This window comes from Chenopodium quinoa, unplaced genomic scaffold (assembly GCF_001683475.1).
Source record: "Chenopodium quinoa cultivar QQ74 unplaced genomic scaffold, ASM168347v1, whole genome shotgun sequence".
Lineage (NCBI taxonomy): Eukaryota > Viridiplantae > Streptophyta > Magnoliopsida > Caryophyllales > Amaranthaceae > Chenopodium > Chenopodium quinoa.
The window spans coordinates 1,073,160-1,084,226 of record NW_018744080.1 but is presented as its reverse complement, the minus strand read 5'-3'; the positions used below and the strand labels follow the sequence as shown (position 1 = coordinate 1,084,226).

The 11,067-nt window shown below is 33.8% G+C and overlaps 1 protein-coding gene across 1 annotated transcript; it reads left to right on the top strand.

Annotated features, from left to right (window-relative positions):
* The first annotated feature begins 6,001 nt into the window (after positions 1–6,001).
* Positions 6,002–7,504, top strand: LOC110691641 (polygalacturonase inhibitor-like). Its single transcript, XM_021868594.1, has one exon. It carries the CDS (start codon positions 6,221–6,223, stop codon positions 7,136–7,138), a length of 918 nt encoding a protein of 305 aa, XP_021724286.1. The 5' UTR covers positions 6,002–6,220; the 3' UTR covers positions 7,139–7,504.
* Positions 7,505–11,067: the final 3,563 nt, after the last annotated feature.

Here is an 11,067-nt window from a genome sequence, read left to right as displayed (position 1 = left end):
GTTAATTGTTGTAGTTGTTTGATTAATGAATTGAATTATTGTCAATTGTATATTATTTTTTCAATTGTATAATGTTAATGTACTACTGAATAACCTATTTGTGAGTTTTTCAATTTCTTAATTGTTAATATGTTGATTTCTTTGTTGTATTGTTAACCGTTAATTAGGCAGTAGAGTAGTGTAGTACTCCTGATTAATATTTTTTTTTTAATTATTTGTAGTGTAGGACCATATATTTGGAGCATTTTTGGAACAAATCTCAAAAATCATCAATTTTTTTTTTATTATTGTAGTGTCGTTTACTTGTGTATTGTATTTATTTGAACACTTTATTTTATACTTGAATCCCCGATTTACATCCGTGCATTCGGACATTGGGTGTTTGATGAAGTTCGAACCCCCTAGGTTCAATTTCTGGATCCGCCACTGCTAGTAACTTAGGCTAATGGTGTTTAGATTTTGGTTAAAGATTTGCCAAAAATGAACTTATATATACGGATTACTTAGAGGGATTAATGTTAAAAATTACAGGTTTTTCTAATGATAATCCAATTTTGCAAGTTAGTATTTTTGTTGTTGTTAAGTTAATAATTGTTTTTATAAGTAGCTAATCTCAAATTATCAATAGATGTGAAGGATTCTTAGGGTCTGTTCTGATTGACTGGACTGAACTGAACTTATTAGAGATGAACTTAACTGAAATGAACTGAACTTATTAGAGATGAACTGAACTGAATATTTTATAAGAGAAAGAAATTAAGAGCTGAACTGAACTGAACTTATTAGAGCTGAACTGAACTTAACTGAACTGAACTTATTAGAGATAAACTGAACTGAACTGAAAATAATCATATTAGAACAGGCCCTTACACAAACTATTATAACTAGAAGTTTGGCCAAATAGGTTAGAGAGGATTTCTAAATTTGGTAAAAAAAGAAAATTATAATATGCCCCCTTCGTCTTTTATTATTTGCACCATTTGATCCAAAAGACTTTCACAAAAAGGGACACATGATGCAAACAAAAAGGGATTCAGGGACTCCCTCCGTCCCACAATATAGTTTCTGTTTTTTTTTTTTGGAGAACCAAAATGTTCTTCCTATTTCTATTTTTGGATAGTAGGTAAAAACCATTATACCCTCACTTTTTTTTTTTTTTTTACTTTATTCATTGTACTTCCTAATTTATCCTTGAATTTTACACTTGTCTTGTACTTTTTTCCACTTTCTCTTTCTAACTTTTGTCTATGATTATATTTTTCACTTTTATTAATGCATTTTATCCACTTTTTCTTCCTATTTCTTAAATACCGTGAAAAACAACAAACAAGAACAATATTACGGGACGGAGGGAGTAGTAGTTACTACGGATTACTCTGCAATACTTGGCTTTAATTTGCATGTCACAACAACAATATACTACCTCCGTTACAGGTTATGTGCAACAATTTGACATAAAGCAGAGAGGAAAATGTCTAATCGTTACACATAACCTGTAACGGAGGTAGTAATAAAAAAAATGAGGCCAATACTCTGATGTTTTCTTAAGATACAATTTATAATTTCCTGTATTTTAACCATTGGTCTTCAGGGCAATAGTCTTAAGTCAAGGCAAAATTGTACTTATGTATTATGTACTCCGTATTACATATTGCAGGTGCATGTTTGGATATTACTCACTACATACGTTGTTTACCCAATTTTGCATACCTTTTTTTAATTTTTAATTTTTTTTTTATTTGAGGGATATATTAGAAATTGATATCAGGTTTCAAAAAAAAAAAAAAAAAAAAAAAAAAAAAGAAATTGATATCATAATAGATTTGTAATCTTCTACTCAATTCATATCTTAGTCTTGTTATTTCTAATAATCATTTTCTTACTCACTCTAATTAGTTCTATGTGTATAGTGACAGACTTGACAGTGTATACCAAACCAGTGTATACCAAACCTTGGTTCCACGTATTGAAAACTCAACAAGTAATAACATTGATAGAAATTGTGCATGTGAATTTCCAAAACTTTACCATTTTTGTAAAACATAAAGTCCCAATTTACATTACATTGATGGTAATTAGTGCATATGGTTTTCCTAAGGGGGAATTACCTTTGCCTTTTGGTATTTGCTCATCCAATCCTCTATAAATAGCCCTTTATTTATGTAGCAAACCCGCACACTATACCAAGAAGCATTTCATACTTTTTACCAAAAAAAAAAAAAAAAAAAAAAAAAAAAAAAATGAAGAATAATCCATGCATTACTTCCGTCCTTTTTTTCTATCTCCTCTTCCTCCTACCTTCCCTCAACCTCGCTCACACCCATGCTCATCCTCATCATCGACCACACCGCTGCTACCCGGCCGACAAACAAGCCCTCCTTGAAATCAAGGCCGGTTTCAGTGGCGGATCTAGCATTTTTTCAACATGGTCACCACACACAGACTGCTGCAAGTGGAGTGGTGTACTATGCAAGAAGATCCCCAAGACAAATATCCGCCGTGTTAACTTCCTCGAAATAAGCGGCTCAGATGAGGTTGTAGGAACAATCCCCACTACCCTTGATAAATTCCCGTACCTCGAAACCCTCATCTTACGACTACTACCCAACCTCACAGGCCCAATCCCACCCGTCATCGGAAAACTCACTAGACTAAAACTCCTCTTCCTTAACTGGGACAACCTTAGCGGCCCCATCCCAAATTTCTTAAGCCACTTAACTCATTTAGAGTCCCTTAGCTTGAACAATAACCAATTTACCGGCTCGATTCCAGCTTTCCTAGGTCGACTCCCTAATATCAAGGGACTCGACCTACAAATAAACCACCTAACCGGTAGAATTCCGAACACATTCGGTTCTTTCGCCAATGGTTCCGCCCTACAATTATCCCACAATAAGTTATCCGGTATAATCCCAAGATCTCTAGGAAAGGTCAACTTCGGAACTCTAGAACTATCACATAATCATCTCACAGGCGACGCGTCCTTCCTGTTTGGGGAGGGCAAGTCCGAGTTGAGTCACTTGGACTTGTCGAACAATCGCTTATCGTTCGACTTGTCCAAGGTAGTGCTCCCCGTGGGGGACATCACTTCTAGCTTGTTTGAGCTAAAGTTGAGCCATAACCAAATATACGGGCGGCTGCCTGCTTGGCTGGGGCGTGCAAATTCATTGGCTATAATCGACGTAAGCTACAACCGACTTTGCGGGCCGATACCCAGAGGGAAGCTGCAAGGGTTTCCTGCGGAAGTATTTGAGCATAATTTGTGCTTGTGTGGTGCTCCCTTGCATCCTTGCAAGTCTTAAGCTAGTTGCGTGCATATGTTGTAACAATGTATGTACTTTGAAGTTTTAACGTGATTAGGTGTATGCTTTAGCTAGTGTGCTAAGTGAGTTCTAGTTTTAGTTATGAGCCAATGAATGTGAAAGCTGAAGAAAAATAATTGGAATCCTTTTAATTTAATTGCGGTTAACGCTTTCATACTCTTTACATATTCTGATATTCTTTCAAGTTTTTACGAGTAGCATGCTAAATTGGACAGTGCTAAAGCGAATACTTGAACCAAGGAATTTTGTGCCTCAAATAACTAGAGTCATGAATGTAATAACAGATTTCCAAATATTACGTTTTCATTAGTTTGAAAATATAACAAATGTAAAAGCTAGTTATATTGGTCTTAATGTGGTATTTAGATGAGACTATATAAGCATAATTTAATACTAATGTGTGTTTTATTTTAGGGTCATTCATAACTCGAGTTATTGGAGATAGAAATGTTTGTAACAAGCTTTAGCTACACGAAGAAATTAACTTTTTTTTTCTTTTTTTTTTTTTTTATTGCGGTTTTCTATTGTTTGGTTCCATGAGAATTTATCATTTTAAATTACAAATATTGACAAGTAATCTCAATACATCATAGGATACTGCAAATCATGACCAATCTGGGGGAAGCTCTGCTAACATTATATTTGAACTTAAGTAGTCTTGAAGTTTTTAAACCTAAATTCCTCAAATGTTTTGAATTTGTTAACGAGCTTTAACTTTGAGTCAAGATAATACTTTCTCCGTTTTTATTTTATTGCACCATTAGGACTTTTACACTATTCACTTAATCTTCTTTGACCATCATTTGTGATTTATACATTAAGAAAAATATAGTCATGTGGGATCTAGTTAGATTCGTATCGAACTCTACTTTTCAAATATCAAATTTTTATAATTTTTTCACAAGTATAATTGAAGATATTAATAGCTAAAGAAATGCATTGGCAAGCGTGAAATCTCTTATGGTGCAATAAAAAAGAACGGAGGAAGTATTAGTTGTCCTTGATTATTAATTTGTTGGAGCATTACTTTTAAGTCAGTCTCGAATATTTTGCAACCTGACTCGACTCATTTGAAGATTTTAACGAGTAATGTACTAATCACTAATGTTTTTATATCAATAGACAAAAAAAGTTGAATTAGTACTCATATTTCAAAAACACCGAGAATACGTGCCAACATATATACACTCATTCAGCAGTACTTTTTTTTTTTTGTATGAAATATGAAGTATATGTACTCTTTTAATTTCATCCCTATGTATTGTTTTTATTTGAATTATTTAGATTCAACTTTAAAAACTTTGACCATAATATGTCCATGTGGGATCAAATTTTTACAGAGTATAATTTTTACGCGTATGAAAATAGAGATATAAACGTTTTAAGATTAAGTGTCTATTCTAATTTATTGAATTGAACTAAGTTGACTTGAACTGAATTAAACTAAATTAAATTGTTTATAAGAGAATGAAATTAGAAATTAATTTAAAATGAACTGAAATTAAGCTGAAGAACACATCCTAAACTCGAAGACTATGAAAAATCAAACGGGACTATATCTAGGGAATGTGGGAATATATACTCCATACTTATTTTACTCCATAGTTCTTTTGTTGCTTTTGTGTGTGTCACGTGTGTTCACTGGTGATGTATAAGCTGACACAAATAGTTACGTATGATTACACAGACCTCTCGCCTCTGCGTAAACAATAGTAGCACCACATGTGAAGAATGCATTAAGTAAAAGAGCACACTATTCTTGACCACAGACTGTAAGTATAGACCTGACATGCATTTGTTTGGCAAGAACATGCGTAATTAAACCAAATCAAGTAATTCGGCTTAGAAATCCATGGTCCATTAAAGAAGATTGAACCCCACACTGATTGAGACGCCTCTGCTTGCCAGCAATACTTCCATTCATCACACGCTTACTCCGTATCCTACTATCTCCGTCCATAATACTTTAATACACTAATACAGAGTATTGACTATTGAGAAATTGTATAGTTGTTTGGGCCTACATTTGCCTAGGCTTTGAGCATATTTTTGGGCTTGGATAATTGATTTGGCCCATTTTAGTTTTAAAATTTTTAGTGAACTTTAATCTATAATTTTAAATTTTGGAAGATAATTGAGTTGATCTGGCAACTTATGATGTTAATTATGAGTAATCCAAATTCGATTTCATCAAAAACTTTTTCTAGTTAGCTCGACTCAAAATTTTAAAGAGTACAAATGAAACTGATTGTTATCGAGTTTAACAAGTACCAATGTACCATAGAAAATTTGATTAGAATTACAACATGTACCAATTAAAGTTGTATAAATCAAATTATAAATAATTTTCCTATTATAAATGGTTTTGTGACTTTTGTCTCACTTAACTAATTCATAAATCACTTGTACTACTTTTTGTACAACAAATTCATACGTAGTACTCCCTCCGTTTCATAATGATGTTCCCGTTTCGCAAATCGATGCAAAATTTTACCTATCTTTGACAGCAAATATCTTTAATCTCACACTAGTAAAAATTATAAAAGTTAGATATTAATAATCTACTCACCAAGACGAATCAAACTAGATCCCACATGACTATATTTGCTCTTATAGATTAAGAGAAATTTAGAAGATTCTCTCTTTCTTAAAAAAGTCAAAGAATCAAAACAGAAAAATCATTGTGGAACGGAGGGAGTAATATGTATCATATATGTAACGGCTAATGATCATTCTTTACTGTACCATTCACCAGACCAACTTTAATTAATTATGTAAAAAAATCTCACAACTTGACTGTTCATATCATGCAATTTATAAATACTTATCTAAACCTTATATAAGTCTCTCCAATTATGCAGTGAACACACAAACAAAAACCACTTAATATTACAATTATGGGAACCAAACCGTATATCTATACCCTCCTCTTCATCACTCTCCTCTTCCTTCTCCCTTCCCTCAACCTTTCACTCTCCCCACCCCCACCACCACAACAACGACGCTGCTACCCGGACGACGAACGAGCACTCCTCCAAATCAAGGCATACTTTGGTAGCAACTTGAGCATGTTCTCAACATGGACATCACAAAACGGTTGTTGCAACAAGTGGAGTGGTGTACTATGCAAGAAGATCCCCAAGACAAATATCCACCGTGTTAATTTCCTCGAAATCATTGGCTCGGATGAGGTTGTAGGTACAATCCCCACCACCCTCAATAAACTCCCGTACCTCGAAACCCTCATCTTAAGACTATTACCCAACCTCACGGGTCCTATCCCACCCGTCATCGGCAACCTCACTAGACTAACATACTTATCCCTTAACTGGGATGGCCTCAACGGTCCCATCCCGAATTTCTTAAGCCAGCTCACCAACTTAGTCGTCCTTAGCCTTAATAACAACCGGTTTACTGGTTCTATTCCTGCTTTCCTAGGTCAACTCCCTAAACTACAGGGAGTTGACCTACAGGAAAATCAGCTAACAGGCCGAATCCCTGAGACATTCGGCCTGTTCGCAAATGACTCACAAATTAACTTGTACAACAATAAGTTATCTGGTACAATCCCAAAGTCCCTAGGAAAGATAAACTTCGAATCCCTTGATCTATCAGGTAATCAGCTCATAGGTGACGCTTCCTTCTTGTTTGGTGAGGACAAGTCCAACTTAGCTCACTTAATCTTATCGAGGAATCGATTGTCGTTCGATTTCTCGAAGGTGGTGATGCCAGTAGGCCAGCTGAATTCATCGTTATCGGTGCTAGAGTTGAGCCATAACCAGATATATGGGAGTCTGCCTACTTGGTTGGGGTAGGCACCCTTGTTGTATCAATTCGATGTAAGCTATAACCGGCTTTGCGGGCCGATCCCGACTGTCGGAGGGAGGTTGCAGCAAAGCTTTCCTGCGTCGTCGTTTGAGCATAATTTGTGCTTGTGTGGTGCTCCATTGCCTCCTTGCAAGTCGTAATTCATCAGCTGCAGCGTTGGAGTCGGACGTTGACTACTTGTGTTGAAATGCTTTGTTTTAAGGTGTTTCTTTTAAATAATTATAAAACGGTTAAACAATGAATGTGAAAAGTGGAAGGAATGTCAAAACCTTTATTTATGTAAAATAAAAATAGATGATACAATCATACAAATTACATTACTGCTGATTGTTGAAGTTATAAATCTTATAATAATTGACCATAATTTTGGATCTATTTATGATACATATTTGTGATTCTTTTTTATGACATGGGGATCATGCATATTAAGCAAAACTAAGTTATGATGGGATCTTGAAACGGCAATTCAATAAATATATCTTTTTTTGTGTGTAATATGTGATTGTGTACCAACTATGATAATTTAGCGAGAGTTTTATAAAAAAAACATATAATTCCTCATAGTAGTTACTCATATGATGTTTAATTTGATGAGATGATATAACCAACCTTTTGTCCTTGACTCTTATTTTACGAACTTGTGATTGGTTATATACTTATATTGACTTATATTATAATCGATAATCTAATTAACTAGTTAGTTTTAATGACTAACTACTGAGTAGCTCGAACATTGTCCTGGGTTGTGATTGTTGTAGAAGTTCAACCAAGAAATTTTATTAAAGGCTTTTTAAAACTGAAATTATTGTTGTCACCAAAATTGAGTTATTATGTGAGTGTTTTTTTTTAAAACGAATTTTGTGGTTTGCATTTATATAAAAGTTTTTAGATATTAATAACATAGTTGATATGAGATTAGATGGTTAAGTAGTCACCATAACAATTATGGATTTATGATAATAAACATTTGTATTTTTTTTTAAGGAAGTACTTTATTACTTATGCTAAGACCTTTTTTTTTTTTTTTTTTTTTGGGAAAAAGTCACTACTACAAAATTGGCCAAAGAGTCCCATCGAAATTGGCCAAAGAGACTGCCTTGGAGGCGGTCTCTAGCGCAGCGGTCTCTTTGGCAAAGAGACTGCTTTATTAAAAGCGGTCTCTAGAATGAGAAAGCTAAGACCGCCTCTTTAAGATAAGTGGTCTCAATTTTGAGGAAATTAAGACTGCCTTTATTAGAAAAGCAATCTCTATTTTTTGAAAACTTAGACCGCTTATCTTACTTAGGCAGTCTCTTTTTTTAGAAAAGTGAGACCGCTTTTTAACTTAACAGGTCTCTTTGGTCACATTCTAAATTAAAAAAAAAATAGTTTATTAGATTTTTATAATTACAATTCATCAATATTAACTTAGATAATTTTATTCATATTTTTCATGATTAAATACGAAGGAGAAAAATAATTGTTGTATACTCCTCAAAAATTACGTACATATATAGCACATATATCAATGAAAATTCAATACATAAAAATTCTGTAAATGATGACTTTTTTTTTTTGACAAAACAACAAAAGCAAAATTTATTACGCTCTTACTCTGCTTATTCCAATCAGCCGGCTTGCGAAACCCAGCATGCAACCGCTTCTGCTTCGTTGACACTTCCCACTCTATCAAGCGATTTGCCTCCAGTCATCATCACATGAAAGTTCAAACTTGAAACTTGAGATTGTTACCTACAACCATAGTCATAGATATGTAAAAGAAAATTTAAAAGAAGATATTATTATCCAGAAATAAATCAGAACAATTATAAAGGAATGAAAAAAAGGGGAAAAACTTAAAATTTAAAAATCAAGATACAAAATAAAATTCGTTTACAATTAAAAAAAATGATAAATTGTTTAATTTAACTAATGAAATACGAGATCTAGAATAAAAGTTGTTTAAAATAATGAATGAACACAAAATCAAAGCAAGAACAAAAAAACTAATTTAAAAAACAAGCTAAAGAACAATTCATCAGGAAAATCTCTAAAAGAAATTTTAAAAACAAAAAATAAAGTATACTAAAACTTAAATTTAAAGAGCTGAAATCAAAATTGAAAATGATAATAGAAATAGATAATCAAATGCGAACATAATAATGACGAAAAATACCATATCTGACTCCATACGAAAGAGCGATAATAACAAAAAATAATAAATCTGACGACTATGATAGAAGTTTTCAAAACAAAAATTTCATAAAAAATGGCGAAAATTGATTTTGAAACGAAAACATTATTAACAAGCAAAATAAACAAACAATCTAATACCATGGCTAAACGAAAAAAACGGACGAATTTTTGATTTTTTAACAAAATAAATGTTAAAAAGCAATTATTATAAGAAATTCAGATTTTTAATTAAGAAAAAATGAAAAAAAAAATGAACACCAACACTTAATAATGAAAAATAATACCATACTCACTGTGACAATAGATCTTGAAACTTTGACATAATTGAGTGAAGATAACTTCTTGAAATTAAGAAGGAATATGAAAGGCATCCCTATTTGAAATAAAGTCTATGAGAATTGCGATGAGTACAAGTGAATCACCGTCGGCGGGAAAGTCCATGGGGCGTTTCAGGGGGCGATCACCGCCAACCCAAGCCCCACCGCTGCAACGACCGAGCCGAAGATGTTATTCAAGCTTGTTTTGAAGGAAACCCATTCAAGACCGATGCATGCGCTCAAAACCTGGGGAGGAGCCAACATAACCTCTCTATTACTTGGAGCTAGATCCACCAAAGAGAGAAGTACAACTTGAATGAAATTTTCAGTAAATTTCTCAATTATTCTGACAAAAAGGGGCATTATTTTGGGGTTTTCCTAATATCTGAACCTGGAGTGTTATGAATGGTGACCATATATGCATCATACACTAAAATTGCTCTCCTTCTCATAAATAAAGAAATACCACTTCATATATGTAGACACCCATTTGTGTCTCCCCAAAACCAAACCCAGTGATGAATACCTTTCACGTCATTTGATTCTCGAATAAAGCAAAAGTGTGGAAAGTCTAGTGATGAGGATGTTTTTATTAAAATATCTATTCTTTCTGTTTTTGAAAATATTTCTTTTTTTTCTCTCTGTTTTTGAAAACCTATTTTAAGAAAACAGCCAATCTTGTTTGGTTTGGTCCACGACAAGGGTCCAATAATGGTGTAGTTGGTTCAGGTTCGAAAGGAGCTTTCCAACGATATATTATAAGCCCAATTCCGATGAATAATGAGGAAGTTATGGCCAAATTACCAAACTGGCTTGGGCCCAATAACATGGTATATCATGAACTCATGAGGCCCAATAATGGGCCTCTAACTTGTTTAACCCAATACTCTTATGTGTGACCTTGTAGGATCCATTCTATAAGGCTTTGGGCCATTAAGCTAGCCCAAAGATCAATTGTCATATCTAGCACCAAACATTGACAACCCTATAGAATGGACTTATTATCTCCATAATAGTGATCCTTGATATATCTAGTAATTGCACTTATCGAAGACATAACTCCTTCAATCTCCCACTTGTCTGAGACAAGTGCGCAATATTCAAATTCCTTAAGTCAATGTGTGTCGATTTGATAATATGATTGCATCTCATGTCGTGATCATATTAGTCTACAAATCTTTTCTTGAAAAACTGAGTGAGATTAACAGAACAAATGATTACTATGTAATGCATTTGAGCACGGCCATGCATTTTATGAATTCTCCCTCTTCAAGGGGCCAAGACACATTCCTATTTAATAGGTAGAATCAATCCAATCTTGTGGCAACCAAAGCTCCCACTCAACTCATGAAGCAACCGGGAAACACCCTTTATACTCCCCAGTTACGGCTGGACGTTGGAGTGTACAACATTTAAATCAATCA

Bases quoted from the DNA above. Each gene is read 5' to 3' on its own strand.
- LOC110691641 (XM_021868594.1), top strand. From the start codon at position 6,221: ATGGGAACCAAACCGTATATCTATACCCTCCTCTTCATCACTCTCCTC.